This window comes from Acomys minous (assembly GCF_964271855.1).
Source record: "Acomys minous genome assembly, chromosome: 3".
NCBI classification, from domain to species: Eukaryota; Metazoa; Chordata; class Mammalia; order Rodentia; family Muridae; genus Acomys; species Acomys minous.
This window is the reverse complement of record NC_140485.1, coordinates 84,556,706-84,581,955: the sequence shown is the minus strand read 5'-3', so window position 1 is coordinate 84,581,955 and position 25,250 is coordinate 84,556,706. Positions and strand designations below refer to the sequence as shown.

General features: G+C 46.0%; 1 protein-coding gene and 1 pseudogene across 5 annotated transcripts in view; one reads left to right on the top strand and one right to left on the bottom strand.

Moving 5' to 3' along the window:
- Positions 1-25,250, top strand: part of LOC311593531 (kinesin-like protein KIF3B) — a 37,175-nt gene that overhangs the window by 1,159 nt on the left and 10,766 nt on the right. The window contains exons 1-2 of one of the 4 annotated variants that reach the window (XM_084774893.1): positions 17,643-17,694; positions 20,764-22,234. In XM_084774893.1, coding sequence (XP_084631019.1) covers positions 20,828-22,234 — 1,407 coding nt within the window. In that variant the 5' untranslated portion in view covers positions 17,643-17,694; positions 20,764-20,827. Of the gene's footprint in view, positions 1-17,642; positions 17,718-17,942; positions 17,963-20,763; positions 22,235-25,250 lie in introns of those variants that run through there. The other 3 variants (XM_084774892.1, XM_084774894.1, XM_084774891.1) reach the window with 3 other exon arrangements.
- LOC311593536 (small ribosomal subunit protein bS21m-like) lies at positions 6,021-6,420 on the bottom strand (annotated as a pseudogene). Its single transcript has one exon. The product of its transcript is annotated as a small ribosomal subunit protein bS21m-like (transcript).

Below are 25,250 nucleotides of genomic sequence, written 5' to 3'. Positions count from 1 at the left end.
TGCCAGGTCCGAGAAGCCCTCTTTGGAGTGATTGGTCAGGGTTGTTCAAGAGACTTCTAAAACATTGCAGACTAATGCCCTTGGTTGCCCCTCCCCCTCGCCCTGCCGCCCCGATGAGGTGCAAGGTAAGAACCTATTGCTGAGGATACCATCTACTTGAGACTTCGGGCCTAGACAACTCTGAGCTAGAACTGACCTGAATACCTCTTCCCTTAACACTAGCTTTCATGGTACCAGCAGGTGCCAGGCAGACTTCCAAAAAAATGAAGCAACCAACAGTCCTTCCCAACTGTGACACCCATGAACCACACCAATAATCAGCCTTGCTTGATAACCCTAAAGGTGCATACCATGCACACTTAGGCAGTCACCAACAGCTCTCTAATTGTACTTAATATCTGCTCAACTGGAGGGAAGCCATGCCCGGTATTGGAGAGCTAGCCAACAGCACAGGGCTAGTGACGTCATGGATCTTGGAGCACCTACATCTTCTGTGTTAAACCAGCACAGTCCCTAACATTCCAAATATTTGTTCTTACACACGTAGATAAATGTAGCCCTCATCCCTTCGCAAGGAAACTTCCCTTTGCGGCACCCAGAGATCATTATAGAAAACAGCAACTAATAGAAAGACAGCATATGAAGCCCAGCCCCATGGATACATCTGCAAAACAGCTCCTGCACCTAGAGCTAAGGAAACCCTGAAGAAGAGGGGGTGGAAAGGTTGTAAAAGCAAGAGAAGAAGGCAGTTTGCTGTAAACCATGTCTCCTATAAATATTAGAAGCACAGCCCTAAAGTCACCAGCATTGCTGTCTAAACATGAGCTGAATAAGGACGCCGACAATAGACACACGGATGTAGATGGGCAAAAACTCGTGAGTCCTCAACCCTTAACAAAGATCTATTAGCAGCTAAGGGATGCTGCAGGAATGGTCTTCCCCAGGGAAGAGCACACCAATGAAATAGCAAATACCAAACAGTCGTGAAAACATACATAAAAGTAATTTTATACAGACTGAGCAGGTTGTATTGATGTGTTTGAGAATATATATACACACATATAATGTGATTTTAAATATGTATATATTGTAATATATGCACATATATATAAATAAAATGTATATATTCTGAGTTTGAAAGAGAGCAAGGGGGTTTATGAAGGCTTCAAGATAGGAAAGGGGAAATGATGTAATTACAATCTCAAGAAGTAAATTTTAAAAAATGAATTCCTTGAGTGTAAATATGATGACGTTTGTAAAAGTTAAAGAATGTTAGGTACAGTTTGCAAAAGCTATTGCAGCATCATATAGGTTCACTGTCTAGCTAGTAAATACCAGTGTCCATAACCCAGTGAGGCATAATTATCATTCTTGTTCTCTCATTGTTGTGGGAGGGACTGTAAACTTTGTCACAGGTGAAAGCAGTCTTGGCGGGTTTTGCCCTTGGACTCACCACGGATACTCCCTGAGATTAACCTTGAGATAGCCTGGGTGGAGCCATCCTGGACCTGGAATTCAGGAAGCAGACCTGGGGACTCCACCTGGACTATTGTGTTTCTAATCGACCCTCAATGGGAGAGGGAGACCACCCCTTGCATGTGACAGACAGGCAAGTGGAGGGGACAGAGAGGGGAGCAGCAGGGTCAGACTGGGCTTGAGGGCATGTGGATCGGGAAGAGGGTCAGTGAACAGCGAGGAAAAAAAAAACAACGCAGTGTGTTGTGCCTGCTGTGACTGGTCTAGTGATGCTCTTCTCTCATGAGGAGCCATTGTGAGAAATGACAGACAGTTGTCCATACAACGTACTGGCTGGGGCTGGTTTGTGGCCTTCTGTGAGGAGATGATTGGCGATGATCTGTATAGGACCGAGAGGTTGGTGGTTGGACTTGGAGGTTGGTGATTGGTTTGGATTTGGACATTGGTAATTGGCTGGACATCGACATGATCGTTTGCTACATTTTGTCATAATAAGTTTTTTCCCTGCCATTTTGTTTGCACTGAGAGTCTTAGTTTTCTGGCTGTGTGACTGTTCATTTTGGGATTTTGCTTTTGTTTTTATTTATTGTTATTATTTTAAATTTACACTTTACATCCTGATTGTAGCCCCCTCCCTCGCCTCCCACTCTTCCTCCCTCCCCTCTCCCCCTCCCCTAGTCCTCAGAAGGGGACTGCCAAGAGCCATGCTGTTAAAGGAGCTCGTTAGGCATGTGGGCTTTCTAGGAGGTGATCTGGTATTTTGCAGTGCCTGTACCATGATGCACCCCCAGAATTGCTTCCAGCCTCTGAGCCATTCTGCTAAAGGAGTTCAGCAGGCATGTGAGCTTTCTGGAAGACATCTGGCATTTTGCAAGGTCTGTACTGTGGTGTACCCCCAGAATTGCTTTCAGCTTCTGACATAATGTCAAGAGTCATTGATTTGAGAAAGTTCAGTAGGCATGAGAGATCTCTGGAAGGAATCTGGTATTTTGCAAGGTCTGTACTGTGACATACACCAGAATTACTTCCAACCTCTGACATCTCCATCAATTGTGCACTGATGCATCTCTCTAAAATATGGCATTGGTGTGAACTGTCAATTTCTGGGTATTGACCAATTCTGACTGAACAAACTTTCTACGGGATCTTACTGAATATCTACTACTGTTTAGATGAGTTAATCCTTGATTATGGAATTCCTGATTTGACTCAAACAATTTCAAATAGAGAGTTTATGGCTGTAATATTTACCTCTGTGGACCCCCAGATACCTCCCTAGGGGACAGCCTTGAAGCAGATTTGTGGCCTCAGATAAGCCTTCAATCCAGATAGCACCATGGATCCTGGTATACACCATAAATATAGGCAAGTTGGTTTAAACTTCCCATCAACCCAAGATATAATGTCTAGATTGCGTACAGACCATATAATGTCCAAATATACAAATGGTTCTGTTATAATTCCTTATATCTTGTCACTTTATGGCATCATATGCTGCCATTTTAAATTTACTTTACTTCTTAGAATGAAAGACAGATAAAATTATTGCCCTGAACTCACTATGAACTAAGAGAAAGCTGGAAAATGTGTAGCCAGGTCAGTCCTAATTGAAAAGCTATACATTCTTGTAACTGTTAGACCCTATTAACCTTTAGGCCTTGTCAACCTTTGTTGTTCTGAAATCACTATGAACTTAAGTAATGGATACATAGATAACAAATTTTAGTTTTAAAACATGTAACCTGTTGTATTTTAGAATTCATCTGTTTCTGTGATTAATTGCTTTTTTTTTTTGATTATGAGGTAGTTCCCTTTTCTCAGATGTATAAATACAGTGACCAACGATAAACAGCATTGATGCTAAGATGCTTAACTTCATCCATCTTTTTTCTTGAATGTGTGTGTGTGTGTTTTTTTTCTATTTCTCTCTTATTTCTTTGTAGATTCACAAATAACTTAATAGACTTGGGGATGCCCATCAGCCCTCTCAGACAATCAGGCATACTTTAGCTTACTGGAGATCTCCACAAAGAGGTCTATCTGCAGATCAGAGAGCCTCCTTTTATGAAGCCCTCTGCAGTTTTTGGCTAGAAACCACTTTTACAGCCCTGTATGTAGAAAAATTATAGTCAGCTTAAGTTTTCCTCCTTAGCTAAAGTATAGCCAGTCACTAGAGAGGGGACCCTGGGCTCCCTTCCATCTTTCTTTTTTCAATCCTGATCAGTTGCAGGAGCCATCAGTTGCAGGAGATGAAGTAAATGGTGAACTGGAGGGCAATCCACATCCAGCACCAGAGCTCCTGCCCTGGACCTTCCCAGAGCCAAGACAGACATTAACAGGAGCCCTCCTCCCCTGTCGTCTGACTCCAGCCTATCAAGTCTCATCTGGACTACCTGTGTCCTCTTCCTCTGTGGCTTGGCAAGGCCACCCTGCCAGGAGCAAGTGATCACCGAGTGAGCGCCAGAGTCCATGTCAGAGGTAGCCTCTACTTTCCATATTATGAGACCCACAAGGAAACTGTACTGTCTGTTGACTACATCTGAGCAGGGGGTCTCGGTCCTCACCATGCATGGTCCTTGGTTGGCACATCAGTCTCAGCAGAACCATCCCCTCCCCCAGCCTCAATTCGTTGGGTCCCTTGGTCTCCTTGTGGAGCTTCTGTCCCCTCCAGGTCCTTCTATCTCCCAACTATTTTGCAAGACTCCCTGTGCTCCACCCCAAAGTTTGGCTGTGAGTCTCAGCATGGGCTTTGATTCCCCGCTGGGTGAGGTCTTTCAGAGGACCCCTATGGTAGGCTCCCGCCCGTTCCTTCTCTTCAGCTGCTTCTGGTATCTATTCTATTGTCCCTACTAAACGAGAATTAAGCATCCTTCCTAGGGTCCTCCTTGTTGCTTAGCTTCTTTAGGTCTGCGTATTGTAGGTTATCCTGTATTATGTGGCTAATACCCACGTATAAGTGAGTATATACCATGCATGTCTTTCTTGGTCTGGGTTACTTCATTCAGGATGATCTGTTTCAGTTCCTTCCATTTGCCTGAAAGTTTCAAGATTTCCTTGTTTTCAGTAGCTAAGTAGTATTCTGCTGTGTAAATGCACCACGCTTTCCTTATCCATTCTTCGGTTGAGGGACATCTAGGTTGTTTCCAGATCCTGGCTATTATGAATAAAGCTTCTATGAACATAGTTGAGCAAATATCCTTGTATGATGGGGCATCTTTTGGGTATATGCCCAGGAGTGGTATAGCTGGGTCTTGAGGTAGCACTATTCCCAATTTTCTGAGAAAGCTCCAGATTGATTTCCAAAGTGGTTGTACTAGTTTGTGCTCCCACCAGCAATGGAGGAGTGTTCCCATTTGGGGATTTCTGTTATGCCATTTTGCCAAGTTAATTATCATCTGTTTTTCTTTTTTTGACTTTGCATTTTATTTTTATTGTTTTAAAATTGTGCTTTCTTTTTTAATTCTAAATCTCCATTGGCACGAATTAGTTGTACAAAGTAAGGAATTTCATTGACCTTTACATATATGCACTTTGATCATGTAAACCTGGTCTACTCTGGTACTGTTTATCCCATCTCTCCTTGGTCTTCAATCGCCTCCTAGACTTCGCTTTACTTAAGCTCACCCCTAAATCACCCAGAGTATCCCTAATGTATAGATAACATGATATCTGTCTTTTTTGCACTGTATTTATTAATCAAATGCAGTGATCTCAATTTAAGTCCATTGTAGAAAATAACAAGTCTTCATAACTGCTCTGTTCTTGCCGTTACTCCTGTGCATATATATGCTGTGTGTCCGTCCGTAAATGCTGCATTCCATGGATTCCTGGTGAACCTGTTCTGAGTATGTATGGTCCCATATATATTAAGAAAATTGGATTTTAGTTTTTTCTTATTATGTCTTTATTCAGGATTGGAGTCAGGATAATAACAGCTGATGGAGTGAGTGGGACTGCTGTCCTCCTCTTTCTGCCTCAGCGAGCCCCGGGGAGCATGCGTCACAGTTCTTCTTGAAAGCCTGGGGAAAATCATGATGATTGCATCCAGCTCGGGGCTTCCTTTCTGGGCCATAGGCTTCATTTTACTGTTTACTTTTTGTTGGTTGTTTATCTTCTTAGGTGTTTTGTTTGTTTTTAATTAGGTAGTTCAATTTCTGTAGGTCCTATATATATATCTAGACATTTACAGAGATTTTCTATCTGAGAGGACATTGCCTCTGGATTCGACTGACATCTGATGCCAACCACCTTTCTTCGAATTTGATTGGACTTAGAGTCTGCGCTTGTTGATAGATTCCTTGGCTAACTGTGTAATTTTTTTTTTCTTGGTCCTTTGAAATAAGGATCTTCTTTCCACTGACTTTTGTTTGTTTGTTTGTTGTTTTGTTTTGATTCATACTCTTCCTTTTAATAGAAGAAAGTGTCCACTATGGACTAGCGAGATAGAAAAGAGCAGGACATAAAATTAGTGTGGGCTATCTAACCCTGGGACATAGCTAGCATGGGTCTTCTACCCCTGGGACATAGCTAGCGTGGGCCGTCTATCCCTGGGACTTAGCTAGCGTGGGCCGTCTATCCCTGGGACTTAGCTAGCGTGGGTCTTCTATCCCTGGGACATAGCTAGCGTGGGCCGTCTGCCCCTGGGACACAGGTTTAGCGTGGGCCGTCTACCCCAGGCCTTAGCAGCCAAGCCATGGGTCTGCACGGTTCTTCCGCATCAGGAAGTTAATCTTCCGAGCCATTTCCGTGTTGTAGATCCTTCCGCATGTTTCGTAGCTCTCCCGCTGGCGGCGGCGACAAGGCTTCTCGTAGTAGATTTGTTGCTTTATGACTTCAGCCAGCCCGTCTGTGGTGAGGATTCTGTTCAGGGTCCTGTATGCACCTTCCACGTTCCCCTCCTGAACCACCAACTGTCCTGGCAATGAACTTCAGATGTCCAGGCATGGCCTTGTCTTCATTCCTCAAGACCTGGGGCCTCAGCACTCGGACTCCTTTCCACCGACTTTTTGTCTTTCCATTCCCTTTCTTTCCTTTTTGCTCTGATTCTTCTTCCTTTCTTATCCACTGTGCTTGCTTTTGATTTGTTCTTGTTTTCCTATGCCCTTGAGGTGTATCATGTTTTTTGAGCAATCTCTGATTTTTAATATTATAATTTATAGCTCTAAATTTCCTAGAACATTCTCTTCCATTTTTATTTGCTGATGCTACTGATCACTTCTACCAAGAAAAGTGAAGTGTCATAATGACAGGGGAAGTCAGTCAGGGCAGGAACTCAAGCACAGAGACCATGGAGGCAGGAGCTGGTTTGCAGTCAGTGGAGGGTGCTGCTCACGGGATTTCTCCTTGTTTATTGTTTGCCCAACCTACTTTCTTATAGAATCCAGTGGCAGGGCCACCATTTTAGGGTCATCACCCCCCACCATGGGCTGGACCAGCCTTACCGGTTTCTCTTCAGCCTGATCTTTTGAAGTCACTTTCTCAGGTAAGCGTCTCTCTCTTCCCAAACGGCTCCAGCTTGTGTCAAGGAGAAACATGGCAGGGCCAGGTTCATTGTCACCAAATGGTGGGGACATTCCTTCTTTATTGACTTAAGAAAAGGGACCCATTCTATAAATAATAGTTACTCACAAGCCAGGAGATGGTGGCGCACACCTTTAATCCCAGCACTCGGGAGGCAGAGGCAGGTGGATCACTGGGAGTTCGAGGACAGCCTGGTCTACAAAGCGAGTCCAGGACAGCCAAGGCTACACAGAGAAACCTTGTCTCAAAACAACAACAACAGCAACAACAAGTTACTTACAAAGAGTGAAGCTAATGACATCAAGTGAGCCCACATCCCTCAGGGTGGCTGTTCAGCAAGGTGACCATCTGAGCAGTGACAGAGTCTGGCTTTCGGCCTCATAGCTGGGTGGGAGGAAGAGCAGGGTCCCAGTTCCATATGCCCATATAGCCTCCTCATATCACACAGACAACGGGCAGCACCTACCTCATTCTTACCTAAAAAAAAAAAAAAGCTTCATTTATCTACTATCAAAAATGAACTCCTGTTTTAGAGTTTACAGAGAGCCACTATTTTCTTTGAGTTGCAGAATACAATTCAACACTGTTTAAATCAGTGTCTCCCTGGTTAAAACCCTAAGTTTTGTCCAAGGTGATACGCCTACACTCAGAGTTATGACTATGGCATGAGACTCAAAAAAGCAATTTGTGGTTGCAGACATATACAACGACAGCCGCTGCTGCTGGAGAGAGTGAATAAGAAGGCGCGATGTAGTTGAGTGGAGAGCGAGGACTGACTTGGACGTAAACTCTGGTGCCCCATATTTGACCACTTCCTCGTGGTAGAGAGGCCTGGTGGCACTCAGAGGAAGGATAAGCAGGCTACCAAGATGAGACTTGCTAGGCTGTGACCATATGGTGGGGGAGGAGGTCCCCTTCTGTCACAGATCCAGGGGAAGGGAATAAGGTGAAAGTGGGAGGGAGGGAGGAATGGGAGGATACAAGGGATGGGATAACAATTGAGATGTAATCTCTATAAGTTAATTAAATAAAAATAAAATTAAAAAAAGAAAGTGTGATGGCAATTCTTCATTGTCAATGTGACTATATCTAGAACCAGCTAAAACCCAATGGGTGGGTATGCATGTGAGGAATTTTTTTTTCTTCATTAAATCATATGAAGTGGGAAGATCTACTTTAAATCCAGCTCTTTTGAGGTGGAAGATCCACTTTAACCTGGGTCACACCTTTTCCTGGCAGCCTATCTAAAAGGACACGGCAGAAGGAAACTTGTTCTCTCTTTGCCTGTTTGCTCCCACTGCTGAGTTCATTCCTTCATGACATTAGAGTCTGTTCTTCAGGACCCTGGCATATGGTGAAGAAGAGCTGAGGCATCCAGCGCCGTGGACTGAACAAATGCTAGGTGCTTGGACCTTCTCTTACTAGACAGCCATTGTCAGAATAGCAGGACCACAGCCCGTAAGCCATTCTAATAAATCCCGTATATAAACATCTTAAAATTCTGTGCTTCTAGAGAACCCTGAGCGATAAGAAGGCAAGAGGAAGACATCACAGTGACGATCTCACTGTGCACATAAGTTTTCCAGGGTAGCAGACATCTGAAGGTCACCTGTGTTGTCTCTGCCTGGACAGATGTCACATGTCAGTCCCTCACTCCTGGGAAGTGAACTTTCACATGGAGGTGAGAGTGCTCAGAGAACCCCATTCACATTGCTGTTTACTTCTATTGCCAGTGCAAGTCCTGTAGCGAAGGAGAGCTGGTTTCCACTCTCAGTCAAGGTCAAGCAAGCTTTCTTCCTTCTGCTCCATGGGACGTTTCTGTCCTCCTTGTCCTCCCAATTGAAGTCATCAGTTCAACAAGTTGATCCCCTGTCTGCTCCCTCTCCGTAGGGAGTCAGCTGTTGCTCAGGTCTCCCCAGCAGGTGGTGTCACACAACACACATCTAGTGGCTTTTTTTTTTTCTGTGTGGCCTTCTGTTTCTCTGTAAGAGCAATGTGAGCATTTTCAAGCCGGCTCTGACAGCTAGTGGCTGATGTCGTTGAGTTATAACACAGCTCTGGCTCCACCAAGAACAAGAAAATGTTGATTTGGATCCAAATGTAAGCAACTGTTGTAATGGTTTCTTTGTAAACTCAGTTGTGTTCTGTAAATATGTTTTTGTTCTAATCCCAAGTGTGGGATTTCAGTTAGAACACCTGTTAATCGTCTTGCCAGGGGCGTGGCTTTTGCCAGCATGAAGAGATGCGTGCGTCTAGGGCTCTGAGGGTATAAATAAGAGCTCAGAGAAAAGGGGTGGCGTGCGGTGTTGGCGCATGGCAGTCTGAAGAGACCAGAGACAGATGGTGTCGGGGTTTGGAGCAAACAGACAAAAAGGAGAGAAACGCTTTCGGGGGGCTCAGTGGCTTGGAGAAGACTTGCTGGCTGCACCTGCTGTTGATAGAGATGGGTATAGCCCCACAGAACCTAATTTACCCTAAACAGCCAGGAGAGGTAAAGGGATCCCCTTCCCCACTCACCTTCTTTCTCTTGCATAGGGTTGGGAGGTGGGAAGGGAGGTTGAAGCCTAAACACTTCCAATAAAGTAGGGTTTACAACCTATGCCAGGGACTGTGGGTTCAGGTTGCCTCAGGAGACCAAGGTTCTCCCATGGGGATATACCATTCGTGGTCACAGAAAAAGAGGCCAGAGTTAATGCGGTTATCAGATAGATCAGGGAAACGGGTTAGGGCTGAGGAGGGAGATTCTGCTACACGTGTTACTTGCTGTTGTACAGCAAGCAAGCAGAGGTTAGGGTTGGTGGACCCAGTGGCTTCCCCACACACTGCAGTGTTTGCCCTTACAGTCACAAAGGTGCTGGGGCACAGAGAGAGGAGGGACAGTGATGTCTGTGGAAGGGTCTGAAGATGACCAAGGACACTTTTGGCTTTCAACTGTAGCATTCCACTTCTCAAAGGAGTACTACATATTAATCAGTCATTCAGTGTTGAGAATCTTCAAAACAGGTGTGACATTTCCAGAGAAATTAAGTCATAGCAGATGCAGGTTTTATACCTTTAAAATCTGCAATTTCTCCACAGCATTGGAAATTAAGTTACCCATTATGCCTCAGCCACATATGGGTTCTTCCTGTAGGCTTTGATCGTTTTTAAAAACCTACTTTATTTGGGGTTCTTTAATGCCTCTACCTCCCTTTCTACCCACCTACCCGAGATAAGAGAGAAATGAGGTCGGTAGGGACGGTGGACCTGGACCTTTGTAGACTCCGTTCCTTGGGGGCATTTCCACTCTAGAAGACCTGTCAAACAGCGAGCCTACAGCTCAGCATAAGTGACTGCAACCACAGCAGCCAGAGCCTAGTTGAATTCTCTGGAGCATTCCTCCCTAGGAGCGTTTCAAAGTGGAACAATGAACAGCTAAGCAATCTGAAGTGACAGAAAAGCCAGAAGCCAAGCTTCTGGTTTTTGTTTTTGTTTTTTTGGGGGGGGCTCCTCTCAAAGTCCATGCCAAGATGTGTTTTTAACTGGCAAAGACCATGACCCCACAAGAGGCAGTTCCGTTTCTAGCAGACATAACATCATGCACCTACTCACAAATCTGTTTCACATCCCACACATGGGATCAGAACAAAACCACGTTTACATCTACTGCCGAGTCCTGCTTCAGGAGAGCCTCTGCGTGCTTGGGAGTGCCCTCGTGTTGGTGCTCACGTCAGCAAACACTCGAGGAGTGCAGTCAGTGAGCGGGAGAGGCACAGCACCGCAGGTAGCTGGAGGCACTCTGAAACGCATTCAGCTTACTCGTGAGCTTCAAGATGGAAGTACTTCATGTTCCTGATGGAGTTAGGATGGGTCTCATGCCACCATAAAGATGTAAGTCAGTATTTCACAAGGCATGTGTCATTGCCCATGTTCAAACATATGCCAAAAATATTTATATCTGTTCACACACGTGTCACCAAAGTGGGAAGCAGTGTTTGAATTATACTATTTAGAATATTTGTTTTTGTTTCTGAGACAGTCTTACTAAATAGTTCTTGCTAGCCCAGTGGAGTGTTGAAGTCTCCCGCTATTAAGGTGTAGGGTTTGATGTGTGATTTAAGTTTAGTAATGTTTCTTTTACAGATGTGAGGGTTCTTGCATTTGGGCCATAGATATTCAGAACACAGGCATCATCTTGCTTGATTTTTCCTTTTACGAAGTTCCTTTCCCATCTCTTTTGATTGAAAGTCTGTTTTGTTAGATATAAGAATGGTTACTCCAGCTTCTTTCTTGGGTCCATTGCTTAGAAAATATCTTCCAGCCCTTTACCCTGAGTTAATGTCTATTTTTGAAGTTGAGGTGTGTTTCTTGTATACAGCAGGATGATGGATCCTGTTTTTGCATGCATTCTGTTTTCTGTGTCCTTTTACTTGGGGGAGTTGAGGCCATTGATGTTGAGAGATATTAATGACCAATAAGTGTTAATTCCTGTTGCTTTGATGTTGTTGGATGTGTGTGTGTGTGTGTGTGTGTGTGTGTGTGTGTGTGTGTGTGTGTGTGTGTTTTGGTTTTGCTGGTGTGCAATTATTTTCTTTTTTCTTGGGAGTAGTTAGCATTGATGACTTGGAGTTTTCTTTAGGACTTTTTTTTTTTTTAAGATAAATACTGCTTAAATTTGGTTTTGTCATGGCATATCTTGTTTTCTCCATCTACAGTGATTGAAAGTTTTGCTGGCTATCAGAGTCAGGGGTGATATCTGTGGTCTCTTAGAGTCTGCAAGACATCTGTCTAGGCCCTTAAGGGTCTAAGATTCTGAGAAGTCTGGTGTAATTTTATTAGGTCCGCCTTTATGGGTTACTCTGCTGTTTTTCCCTTGCAACTTTTAATATTCTTTCTTTGTTCTATATATTTAGTGTTTTGAATATTATGTTGCGGGAGAATATTCGCTCCTGGTCTAATCTATTTGGTATTCTATAAGCTCTTTTATGTTTATAGGTATCTTTTTTATTTAGGTTAGGAAAAGTTTCTTGTATAATTTTGTTTTAAATATTTTCTGGTTCTTTGTGTTGGGAATCTTCACCCAACACAATCTTCCTATTATTCTTAGATTTGGTCTTTTATAGTGTCTCAGACTTACTGCAGGTTTGTGTCAGGAATTTTTTAGACTTAACATTTTCTTTGATTATGTGTTAATTTCTTTCTTTCTTTTGTTTGTTTTTTGAGACAGGGTTTCTCTGTGTAGCCTTGGCTGTCCCAGACTCACTCTGTAGACCAGACTGGTCTCGAACTCACAGCAATCCACCTGTTCCTACCTCCCAAGTGCTGGGATTGAAGGCGTGCGCCACCATGCCCACTCAATTTCTTTTCTTATATCTTCTGCACCTGAGATTCTTTCTTTAATCTCTTATATTCTATGGATGATACTTATGTATTAAGTTTCTGTTTTTCTTACTTAGATTTTTCATCTCCTGGATTCCCTCCATTTTGTGTGTGTGTGTGTGTGTGTGTGTGTGTGTGTGTGTGTGTATGTGTGTGTTTTCTGCTTCTATTTTCATTTTCAGTTTTATTCATTTCCTTCACCTGCTTGTTTGTATCTTTCTGAAGTTCTTTAAAGCATTTATTCATTTCCTCTTTAAAGGCCTCTATCATCTTCATAGTATAGAATTTAAAGCGTGTGTGTGTGTGTGTGTGTGTGTGTGTGTGTGTGTGTGTGTGTGTGTGTTTCAGCTATGTTGACATATTCAGGGATTGCTATAATAGGATAGATATACTCTGATGGTGCCATATTTTCCCTGGATGTTTTTTATTTTGTTCTTACACTGGCCTCTAGTTATCTGGGTTAAGGGTTATTGCAAGTTTAAGTGATGATTTTTTAGTATATCTTTGTTAGGTGGGTGGGTTCTCTCAATGTTTTCCCCCTTCTCTACTTCTTTTCTGGTCTTCTGGCCTGATTGGTCTAGAGTTTTAGTGACCAGCGAGTCTTCAGTTACAGTAGATGTCCCTACAGGGGTTTTTATGGCCTGTGTGTTCTCCAGGGTTTGGAAACCCAACATTGCTAGAAGCAGAATGGACCCTGAAAAACAGGTTTTCTGCTGAACTTGTAGGCAGGAATAGCGAGCCCATGAAGTGGGTATAGTTTAGGGATGCAGGGTGTGCTTTAAGGAGAGTTAGTGTGCAGGGGATGGTGTCTTACATAGGGTCCCTAGTGCCACTGTGGCCTCTGGGAAAGCAACCAGACTTGTGGACCAGAGTATGGAGCCCAGGTGATGGGGTTAAATTTGGGTTCGTTGGCCCTGCTTTAAGGGAAGATAGTAGGCAATGGGTAAGGTCTTGCCTAGGCTCCCTGGCATGGCCTCCAGGAACGCATCCAGGACCTCTGGAAATATGACAAAAGAAAATATTTAATTGGGGCTGGCTTACAGCTCATTATCATCATAGTGGGAAGCATGGTGGCATGCAGACAGACATGGTGATGGAGAGGAAGCTAAGAGTTACCTACCATCTTACCAGTTTCATCTGGATTGACAGGCAGCAGGAAGAAAAAGGGACAGTGCGCCAGGCTCCAGCATTTGGAACCTCAAGGCCCACGTCTTTTTTTTTTTTAATCCTGTTTTAAAATGCTTTATTAGAATCATTTTGATAGCAGGGCATCGTGGTGCATGCCATTAATCCCAGCACTCAGGAGGCAGAGGCAGGAGGATCTCTGAGTTTGAGGCCAGCCTGGCCTACAAAGAGAGTTCCAGGACAGCGAGGACTGTTATACAAAGAAATCCTGTCTGGGGGGGGGGCGGGCGGGCAGGAATAGTGTCTGTGTAGTAGAAGTTTTTGTTTTTTTTAACAACTTAGTTATATAAATATTATTTTTGTTTTAATCACAAGTGTGGGATATGGGACTACTTTAGTTTATCCACAGCTGAGAACAGCATCCTGTGGCTCGGAAAAGGCTGCCTCCTCTGTCCATCTCCTCAAAGCCCCCGCCTTCTCTCTCTGGGCTGTTGTATTTATACCCTCTCCAAGTCTGCAGAATTAAACTATCTCCAGCTGCCAAAGACCACGCCCGTCTCTGAGCCTCATGAGGCAGTTATCAGCTGTGGATGAACTAAGGCAGCCCCAGTGTGGTGAGTTTTTCTTCCTGCCCTGACTATCTTAGAATTTACTACGCAGATCAGGCTGGACTGGAACTCACAGTGATCCCTCCCAGTGCTGGGCTTAAACAATAATGTCTTATTTGCTCACTTTAGTTTTAAGAGAGATAAAATGTTGCATTTTCGGTTGAATCTGTTTCCGGGTTTTTTTTTGTTTTTTGGTTTTTTTTTTTGTTGTTGTTTTTCGAGACAGGGTTTCTCTGTGTAGCCTTGGCTGTCCTGGACTCACTTTGTAGACGAGGCTGGCCTCGAACTCACAGCGATCCGCCTGCCTCTGCCTCCCGAGTGCTGGGATTAAAGGTGTGCGCCACCTTCCTCACTTGTTTCCTCCATTGTCCAGTTTGGACAGCTGACGGCACCATCTGGTGTGCATCCTTCTCTTCACCCTGATGCCGGTTGCTTGGTTTTTTGGAGACAGGGTCCCATTTTGTCGGTGAGTCTGGACTAAACTTGTCAATTCAAGGATTGGCTAACTTTTTCTGCAAAAGTCTAGATGGTAAATATTTTGGATTTGAGGGGTATTTTCTCTGTCATAGCCACAGCACTCTTTTATTTTATCGTCACTTAGCTCTAGGCATATGCAAAAAAGGGCGACGGCTCTGTTTCAGTGAACTGGTATCTACAGAGATGGGTGTGGGCTAGATGTGGGCGTGGCTATCTTACAGACCTCTTATTTCTCACTTTATTGACTGCTGGACTGCACTGTCTGCAGTGTGGATATTGTAATTCTTTGTTCCTATAAATGTACGTGTGGGTGTCAATTTTGTCTTCTATTAGGACACTGCTAGGGGCTGGAGACGTAGCTCAGCTGTGTAAACTAGGCATGGTGGTGCACACATGTGATCTCACCACTTGGGAGGTAGAGGCAGGTGTAACGTGTGTTTTTAAAAACTTTTTTTTTCTTTTGGTTTTTTGAGACACGATTTCTCTGTGTAGCCTTGGTTGGTCTGCACTCTCTTTGTAGACCAGGCTGGCCTCGAACTCACTGAGATCCACCTGCCTCTGCCTCCCAAGTGCTGGGATTAAAGGCGTGCGCCACCACACCCAGCGTTAAAAACTATTTTTATTTTGGGTTCTTTAAACTCTTTCTCCCTACTCCACCCCAATCCCTTCCAACACCCCATCATCAGGTAGGAGAGAAAGAAGGGGCATAGTTTGTTTTTAGTTACTTCCTGCTGTTTAGGGCCCTTGGGTTCCTTGGGGCAAGTCCAATCCTCGTTTCAGGAGATCTCTAACTTCTTCTCATCAAACTGCATCAACAGCACCAGGCGCAGCAGGGAAGCATCCTCTTTCTCAGAGGTCCCAGGCTCTCTCTGGGTGGCGTTTACTCCCCACTGGCAAAGACCATGCACCTGCATCAGGTGATTTCCAGCTGACAAACATCGCGTGCCCTCTCAGGAGGCAATCGTCAGCTGTGGACAGACTGGAGCAGCCCCCATATCCCACACCTGAGATCAAACCAACACCATGTTTACATCTCACCAAAACTTCCCCAGCAGGCAGGAGTCTGAGGCCAGCCTGGACTACGTGAGACCCTGTCTCCGAAACAAAAAAGAAGCACCCTTGCTGTTTCTTTCTGCACATATGCAAGGTTCCACCAGGACGTGAGCATGTGGAGAAGCTGCAGCTGCTGAGGCTTCTGATGCTGCAGCTGAGCCTGGGATGCCCACAGCTAAGCCCAGGTGGGCAGGGCTGCATCTTGTCTTCCTTCTCTTTGTAGTCTTTGAGACAGATCTCAGCATGTAACCCTGGCTGACCTAGAACTTACTATGTAGACAAGGCTATCCTTGACTCACAGAGCTCTGCATGTCTCAGCCTCTTGGGGAAAAAGGGGGGGCTAGCCTGGTGTGGTGGCGTGTCACGGCTGTAATCCCAGCACCCGGGGAGGCAGAGGCAGGCAGATCTCTGTGAGTTCCAAGCCAGCCTGGTCTGCAAATCAACTCCAGGCTTTTGTTGTTGTTGATGTTGTTGTTGTTGTTGTTGTTGTTATATTTGTTGTGTATGGATATGTTTGTGACTGTGAGTATGTATGTGTGTGTGCGCGTGGCCGTCATTTGTATGTGTGGAGGTCAGGACAACCCTTGGGAGTCTCTCCTCTCATTTACAAGGTGGATTCCAGAGGCCAAAATAAAGTTGTCAGATTTGACAGCAGCGTCTACTCAGCTAGGCATTTCACTGGCCCTCCTTTATTTTTTATTTATTTATTTATTTTTGAGACAGGTTCCAACTGTAGCTCTGGCTGATCTGGAACTTTGTAGACCAGGCTGGCCTCAGACTCACAGAGATCTGTCTGCTTCCTGAGTGCTGGGGAAGGTGTGCTCCCCCCATGCCCAGCCTCCCTTGTTTTATTTATTTATTTATTTATTTATTTATTTATTTATTGTTGTTTTTAAACACCACACCAGTCAGTAAAGTGTAAACTGAGGGCTGGGAGTGTGGTTGAGTGGTAAAGCACTTCCCTAGCATATACAAAGCTGTGACCTCAATGACCAAACATGTACTTTAAAAAACAAAAACCATTTCATGTAGAATGTGACCAGTTTGTGACCTGTGTCCTTGTAGCTGATAGTTGCTCAGAATGGAGTCCACACCAAATTCTAGACTCTGAGGAGAGTGTCCATGACAACCAGTGCAGGCAACGTGAATCCAAAATGAAGTGCTCGGCTGCTAGGGTGGAAGACTGTGGCTCCCCTGAGAAACATGTAGCTGATCTTCTCAGCAAGCACAAGCCATGACGCACTGCCTCCTCAGGAGGGCATGACTGATGCGCAGGAGCCTGTCCTCTCACAGGCCTTCCCTTCACCCTCCACACCCTTACCTGTGGCCGCTGGGTGCTGCTTCTGAGGCCTTCCCAAAGGGGGCTCTGGGGCCAGGGTTTCCCTTTGTACCCACACCAGCTTTGGTAGGCCTCAGTTGGAGTCGGGAGAGATGTGGCATGTCCCAGTTTGCTTTGTGTCACTATGACAAAACCATAACCAAAGCAACTTGGGCAGGAAGGAGGATTATTTGGCTTACAGGCTACAATCCAGCTAAAGCTGTTCATGTCCTCATGGGTATGGGACCATCCACTAGAGTGTGCTTGACCTACCAGGGGCCACACACTCACAGAAAACTGACCTACTCTTCACCAGGAGCAATTGACTATGAACAGCTCCTCAGGTTGGGGGGAGCAGGTCATGAGCCCCTCTCTGACCCGTGCTAGCATGCTGACTGGCTTGAGCTTGTCCTGGCCACCACAGCTGCTGTGAGTTCCTAAGTGAAGGGGCCTGTCATTCCAGATCTACTAAATTCCTGTCCTCCATACCCTCCTGCTATTACAATCTTTGTGCTTCTTCTTTGCCAATGGCCTCTGAGCCTTGTACAGGGGATGGTTATGGAGGAATGTCTTGAGTGGATGTAGCAACTGTCAATAAAATGCTGTTTAGCCAATCAGCTGGCAGAATGACAGGATATGAAAGGCGGGGGACTTCCTAGAGAAGGGGAGAGGCCTAGAGTTGAAAGTTTGTGTGTGGGGGTGGGGGTGGGGGGTGGGGGGGGGAGTTGGCAGTTGACAGTTGACTGAGAATTGGAGGAGGCAAGTCACCAAGGATCAGATTGGCAAGTGCTTGGGATGTTTGTAGGTTATGAGGATTAGAGTCGTTCATTTTAGTTTGTTAAAAAAGTAGCAGTTTAGATTCTGCCCAGCATAGTGCTTGCAGCTTTGAATTACATTTCAGTCTCTTTGTGTCAGTTACTGGCTTCCTAGGCCAAACAGGTACATTTTATCGTAACAGATGGTGATGTCCATGTCCCATTTGTGGCTGAGCACCGCACAGGCACTTATTCTCTGCACCTGACCAAGTGTGAGTCTCTGCATTAACTACCATCCACTGCACAGAGACACTTCCCTGATGAGCTGCAGGAATGGATGGGGACAGGAATGCCAGTCCAGGGCGCAGTTTGGTATCATGTCCACTTACCTAAGCAACAGTAGTAGGTTCACTCTTGGGGCCTCTGAGCTCCCTGTCCGCGGGTTCGTGGCCAGATTTATAGTCCTTTGCAGTGCGCCTTAAATCCAACCAGAAATGAGTTGGCAATCCCATATCACTCGTTCCACTGTTGCAGCGTGGGTGCAACGTGCTGCAGCAGTCACTGTAGACCAGGACAGGATCCCCAGCTGCGTGTGACTGTTGGTGATTCCCGCCCTTGTCCCAGCAGCCTGTGTGGCCCCTTGAGCACTGTGAAAGCTAGCCTGCCAGAAGACCCATCTAGCCTGGCTCCGCGGCACACACCTGTACTCCCCACACTCGGAAAGGCAGAGGCAGGGCCATCGCTGTGAGTTCGAGGCCAGCCTGGTCTACAAAATGAGTCCAGGACAGGCAGGGCGACACAGAGAGACCCTGTCTCAGGGGTGGGGTGAGGGTGGGGGTGGGGGGCAGACCTCCCTATCAGTACCAAGTTGATTTCTCTGTTCCTGTGACCAAAGTATGTGGTGTCTTCAGCAGTAAGATCTTACGTTAAGTTCTGGTGGGCAGCCAAGAGCAGGGACAGTAATCTTTATTATTTAGGGGTCTCTGGGACACCCCTGACCAACCACTTGAGGGGAGGTATCTCGCACGTGGCACTGGACTTTTTCACTTGCTGACATACGGCTCCTGGGAGGAGCATTGTCCTCCGTGTAGACAACTGCAGCTCTTGCGGGTGCTTCGGTTACAAGTGCAGACACTTGTCTTTGATTCAGCAGCCCAGCTTCTAGGAAAGATGGCGCAGTGCTTTAAGAGCACTGACTGCTCTTCCTGTAGACTTGGGTTCAAGTCCCAGCACCCACATGGCAGCTCATAACCTTGAGTAGTAACTCCAGCGCCAGGAGATGCAACATTGCCTTCTGGCCTCTTCAGGCACTGCATGCATGCGACACATAGACATACGTGCAAGTACAACACCCACACACATAAAAATAAAGAGGAAAGATCTAAAACTGTCTGTGAACAGGAGAACTGACAGCTGGAAAATGGCAAGGGAGAGACATCCGTCTCTAAAAGAGCTTTCCAATAATTTTAAAAACATGAATCATCAGGCTGGAGAGATGGCTTAGACATTAAGAGCACTGTCTGTTCTTCCAAAGGTCGTGAGTTCAATTCCCAGAAACCACTTAGTGGCTAACAACCATCTATAATGAGATCTGGTGCCCTCTTCTGGCATGTAGGTGTACATTCAGGCGAAACACTGTATACATAATAAATATATCTTTTAAAAAATGAATCACCTATTTTTAAAAACATCCCCTACTGAGGCTATCAGGGGCTTGAGGTCCCTGTGCCCCTCTTGGCTTTGATCTAGTCTCTCCTAAGGACACAGCCACTCACCAGTTCTCTGCCTTCTGAGGTTCTGGGCAGCAAATGAGCTTCTGTTTTTCTTTTCTTTAATTTTTTAGCGTTTTCTTCTTTACATTCAGAATCTATTATGTTGCTGACTGAATTCAGTGCCCTCCTGTACACCGTCACTTATGAGCACACTTTGCATAAGCCGTTTCTTATTGAGTCTTAGAACTGAGAAGTATTCTCAGCACAGCTAAGGTCCTCAGGCATGGTGCCCAGGGAGCCTTCTCTCTAAAGTGTCCTGTGCTGGATAGCTCCTCATCCAGGCTGTGTGATACTGTATGCCCAGCAAGAATATTACACATGTACCCCCTATTTTTGTGGCACATGGCAAGCTAGCACTGCACCCTGAGCTCCCCTAAACAAAGTCCTGTTATAAAGCACAGACCGGCCTCTAACTCAGAATCATCTCATGTAAGCCTCTCAAGTGCTAGGATTACAGGCTGCCGCTGCCCAGCTTCTCTTCTCCCATTTTTCAGTTTTTTTGTTTGGGTTTTTGTTTGTTTGTTTGTTTTTTGTTTTGTTTTGTTTTTTGTTTTTCAAGACAGGGTCTCTCTGTGTAGCCTTAGCTGTCCTGGACTCGCTTTGAAAACCAGGCTGACCTCGAACTCACAGTGATCCACTTGCATCGGCCTCCCGAGTGCTGGGATTAAAGGCGTGCACCACCACGGCCCGGCTTCATTTTTTAGTTCTTTACCTGTTCATTTTCTTGTGTGCCTTGGGTGCCTTTCATGTGCTTATTTTGGTGCTAGGTTTGAATCGGTGTCTTTGTTTGCTAACTTGTACTCCACTGTTGAGCTGCGCTTCAGTCGGTAGCTTTTGTTGGGCTCACTCTTATGTCCTCTGCTAAGCTCATACTGTGCAAACTACACACTGTGCTTCGCTTACTAATAGGTCTTGGTATGAATTTTCTTAGATTAACATTAAAGGCTATGCTGGAGGCTTGGCGTGGAGGCACATGCTTTTAATGCCAGCACTCGGGAGGCAGAGGCAGGCAGATCTCTGTGAGATTTAGGCCAGCTTGGTCCACAAAGAGACTCTATGACAGCCAAGGCTACACAAAGAAATCCTGTCTCAAAAAATAAAATAAAACAAAACAGAAAAAGAATTAGCTGGCTAGAGTCTTTTTACTACCGAAGCTGGTTAAGGTCCCATGAGAAGAAATAAATACTCAGTGTACTAAAATGATTAAAAATAGCTATCAGAAGGTTAGCAAGTAAAGATGATTTGTGTGCCCACTGCTTTCCACTGTACCATGCTTACACTACTTTTGTCTTTTTTTCTAGGACTATAGCATCCTGAGTCACTTCAGACTCACAGCCCTCAAGGCTAAGCTAGTCAAAGTTCATCATGTCAGAGTTAAAAAGCTCAGAGTCAGTCCAGGTGGTGGTTCGTTGTCGGCCCATGAATGGCAAAGAAAAGGCCGCATCCTATGACAAGGTGGTAGATGTGGATGTGAAGCTGGGCCAGGTGTCTGTGAAGAACCCCAAAGGCACATCCCACGAGATGCCCAAGACCTTCACTTTTGATGCGGTCTATGACTGGAACGCCAAGCAGTTTGAATTATATGATGAGACGTTCCGGCCACTTGTGGACTCTGTCCTGCAGGGCTTCAATGGCACAGTTTTTGCCTACGGACAAACGGGAACTGGGAAAACCTACACCATGGAGGGAGTCCGGGGTGACCCTGAGAAAAGAGGGGTCATCCCCAACTCATTCGATCACATCTTCACCCACATCTCTCGATCGCAGAATCAGCAGTACCTGGTCAGGGCGTCTTACTTAGAGATCTATCAGGAAGAGATCCGAGACCTGCTCTCAAAGGATCAGACCAAACGGCTGGAGCTCAAAGAGAGACCTGATACTGGAGTGTACGTGAAGGATTTGTCTTCCTTCGTCACCAAGAGCGTGAAGGAGATAGAGCACGTGATGAATGTGGGAAACCAAAACCGGTCTGTTGGTGCCACCAACATGAACGAGCACAGCTCACGGTCACACGCAATCTTTGTCATCACAATTGAATGCAGCGAGGTGGGCCTGGATGGGGAAAACCACATCCGGGTGGGAAAACTGAACCTTGTGGATCTTGCTGGCAGCGAGCGGCAAGCCAAGACTGGAGCCCAAGGGGAAAGACTGAAGGAAGCGACCAAGATCAACCTGTCCCTTTCAGCCTTGGGTAACGTTATCTCTGCCCTGGTAGATGGCAAAAGTACTCATATTCCATACAGAGACTCAAAGCTGACCAGGCTTCTCCAAGATTCCCTTGGTGGCAATGCCAAAACTGTGATGGTAGCCAACGTGGGGCCTGCCTCTTACAATGTAGAAGAGACCCTGACCACTTTGAGATATGCCAACCGTGCCAAAACCATTAAGAACAAGCCAAGGGTTAACGAGGACCCAAAGGATGCTCTGCTTCGAGAATTCCAAGAAGAAATTGCTCGGCTCAAGGCCCAGCTGGAAAAACGTTCCATTGGCAGGAGGAAGAGGCGAGAGAAGCGGAGGGAAGGTGGTGGCAGTGGTGGGGGTGGGGAGGAGGAGGAGGAGGAGGAAGGAGAAGAGGGTGAAGAAGAAGGGGATGATAAGGATGATTACTGGCGGGAACAGCAAGAAAAACTGGAGATTGAGAAGCGGGCCATTGTAGAGGACCACAGCTTGGTTGCAGAGGAGAAGATGAGGCTGCTGAAAGAGAAGGAGAAAAAGATGGAGGACCTGCGGCGGGAGAAGGATGCTGCGGAGATGCTGGGTGCCAAGATCAAGGTACCGTATCCTTCCCTCAGTCCCTTTGCCCTTTCAGTGCCTTCTCTTTGATCAAGAAAATGATACAGTGGGGGTTTGGCATGGTGACAAACGCCTTTAGTCCCTGCACCCAGGAGGCAGAGGCTGGTTGCTGTCTTGTGAGGCGTATGTAGTAAGATCCAGGACAGCCAGCTACAGAGTGAGACCTTAACCCCCCATAGAAAGTCACAACCAAATTACATTCATGATAATTTTCATGTATGTTCACTGTATGAAGGACAGCAATAAAACCAATACCCAGGCATTTGCTTCCAGTAAGGAATAAGATAGCCATCTTTTCTTCTTCTTCTCTTCCTCCTCCTCCTCTTCTTCCTTCTCCTCTTCCTCTTCTTCCTCCTCATCCTTCTTCTCTTCCTACTTCTTTCTCCCTTTCTTAAAAAAAAGTGCTTTTTAAAAAATATTTCATATTTCTGTTCGTTTGTACTTTTGAATCAGGGTCTTCCTATGTAGTCCAGTCTGGCCCTGATTCACAGCAGTTCTCCTGCCTCAGCCTACTAAGTAATAGGATTACAAGTGTGCACCAATATTCCCAGCATTTTTTTTTAATGCAGTTTGCCATGTACCCCAGACTGGCCTTGAACTTGATAGCAGCCAGGAATGAGCACCGGCACCTGCCACCATGCATTTTTGGTGTGGTGCTGGGGATCAAGGCCCTGTGTTGTTGTTTGTGGGACAAACAATCTACCAATTGAGCCTCAACCTCAGCTGCCGTTTCCTAGATGCTCCGTGTTCACTTCTCCTCACGACTCTGTTGTAGCTTATCTGTCCAGTTTCACAAAGACTGTTAGTTAAGGTGTTGCCACATTTTCCTTTTATTTACCCATGTCCTGTCCCTAAGAATCTGTACTGATGCCTGTAGTTGTGTCCGTCTGTTACTGTTCTGAATGTTCTGTGATGTTTCAGTCTCCTCTTTTTTGTGGGGAGGGGTGTTTTGAGACAGGGTTTTTTTGTGTAATAGCTCTGGCTGTCCTGGACATACTTGCTAGACCAGGCTGGCTTTGAACTCACAGAGATCCGCCTGCCTCTGCCTCCCGAGTGCTGGGATTACAGGTGTGCGCCACTGCACTTGGCTCCCTTCTCCTCTTAATGTGGGCCATTTCCTTGTTTGCTGTGTCTGTGTTTGTGCTTGGCTGCAGGAGGCCATGTCTATGCAGGCTTCTTGCTGGCGCACTTAGATTCCCGAGTGAATCTTTGGAAGTGCCCACTTTACTCCTTATCCTACCAACAGTGGTGATTGTCCACCTAACTTTTGAATACTGCTGGGAGTAAAGCAGTGTCTTTGTGTGAGTTTAGCTCAGTACCCTAGTTGTATAAACCCTGGTTGTACTATAGCTCAGTACTGCTGCTTAGTTCTACCACCCACCCACCCCCGCTGTCCTCACCCCCGCTGCCCCCACCCCCGCTGCCCCCACGCCCACCAGTTCTCTGTGCTGCTCACTTACAGGGGCCTCTGAACCCTATTGCTGATATGCGTCCTGATGTCGGCCTCGCTTTTCTTTGTGCTGGGTGATATTTGAGAGTGTAGAGACTCCTCAGCTGGTTCAGTGTACTGTTCCCTCGAGGGTCCAAGCTTTGGGATCCCAGTGGCCTTTAATGGCTGAGGAGACTGCAGAGGTGGCCCCTGAGGTCTGAGATGGTCACCAAATTGCCTCAAGCCAGAATTCCTCTCAAGTATTGGGTTCTTTCTTACTGAATTTATACACATTTTAATTTCTTCTCTAAAATATATACACATTCTCCCACCCCACCCCCAGATGTGGTCTCACTGTGTAGCTCTGGTTGGCCTGGAGCTGCTATGTAGATCAAACTGGCCTTGAACTCACAGAAAATCATCCTGCCTCTGGCTCATGAGTGCTGAGACTGAAGGTGTACCCCCACATGCCCAGGCCTAGTTGAGGTTTCCTTAGGAGCAAGGCCGTGGAGGTTTCGGTTTCAGGACTTCTGTTCCCTTGGCCTTGGCTGCATCTCCATGCTGACGGCTCTCAGTCTGTAGAATGTGCCCATAGCCTTCTGCCTCCCACAGCAGTCAGCACAGGCTTCCGCCTTCCTGACCCCACTGAGGCCAGATTCCTAGGTCTTCTTCCCACTCTTTTTATGGTCTCCTCGGTCCCAAGGCCTCTTGCTCCTGCCTCACCAGGACCTTTGTAACCCAGCTATTTGCCCTGTCCCCCACCCCCTGCTGCTCAGCGGCCTCTTGCCTGGGCTCTATCAGCTGCTGCCTTTCAGGAACCCTCTGTTGCGGGAGTCTGATCTTAAACAGTTTGACTGTGTGCGCTCTTGCTCCGCACACCTCTCTGTGCTCCCAGAGGCTCTCAGGAGCAAGCCTGCTGTCCTAACAGGGCTCTGAGGCTTTTGCACCAACCTCTGCTGGCTTTGTCAACTTCCTTCTAATTCATTGTTTAAAAAATGGGGTAAGGTTTTCTTTCTTAGACATTCTTCTTCTTTTTATTATTATTTTTAAAGTTTTTTGAGACAGGGTTTCTCTGTGCGTAGCTCTGGCTGTCCTAGAATCACTTTGTAGACCAGGTTGGCCTTGAACTCACAGAGATCCGCTTGCCTCTGTCTCCCAAGTGCTGGGATTAAAGGCATGCACCACCACATGGCTTGCAATTCTTATTTTTCACTTTGGCTTTTTGTGTAGCTGTCCTTTCAGATGGGAAGCTGTCCTCAACTTCCTGTGAAGCTTGACTCCTCTGCCTTCAGCGCACCTCTCCCACTAATTACTCAAACTTTCCTCATCAAGGCATTCCACACCATCTGGTTGAAGCGTGTTCACTCGTCTGTGTCCCTTGCTGGACTCTGAGCCTTATAATCCTCACTGACAGTAGTATCTCTGGGTGCAGCACACCAGATATCTGTTAGTCTGTCTAGAGTGGGATTAGTGCTCTGGATAAACAACCCAATAAAGGACTTGGTTAAAAAACAAACAAAAGACACCAAACCCTTGAAAGCCACATGAGTCTCAAGCAGCCAGACC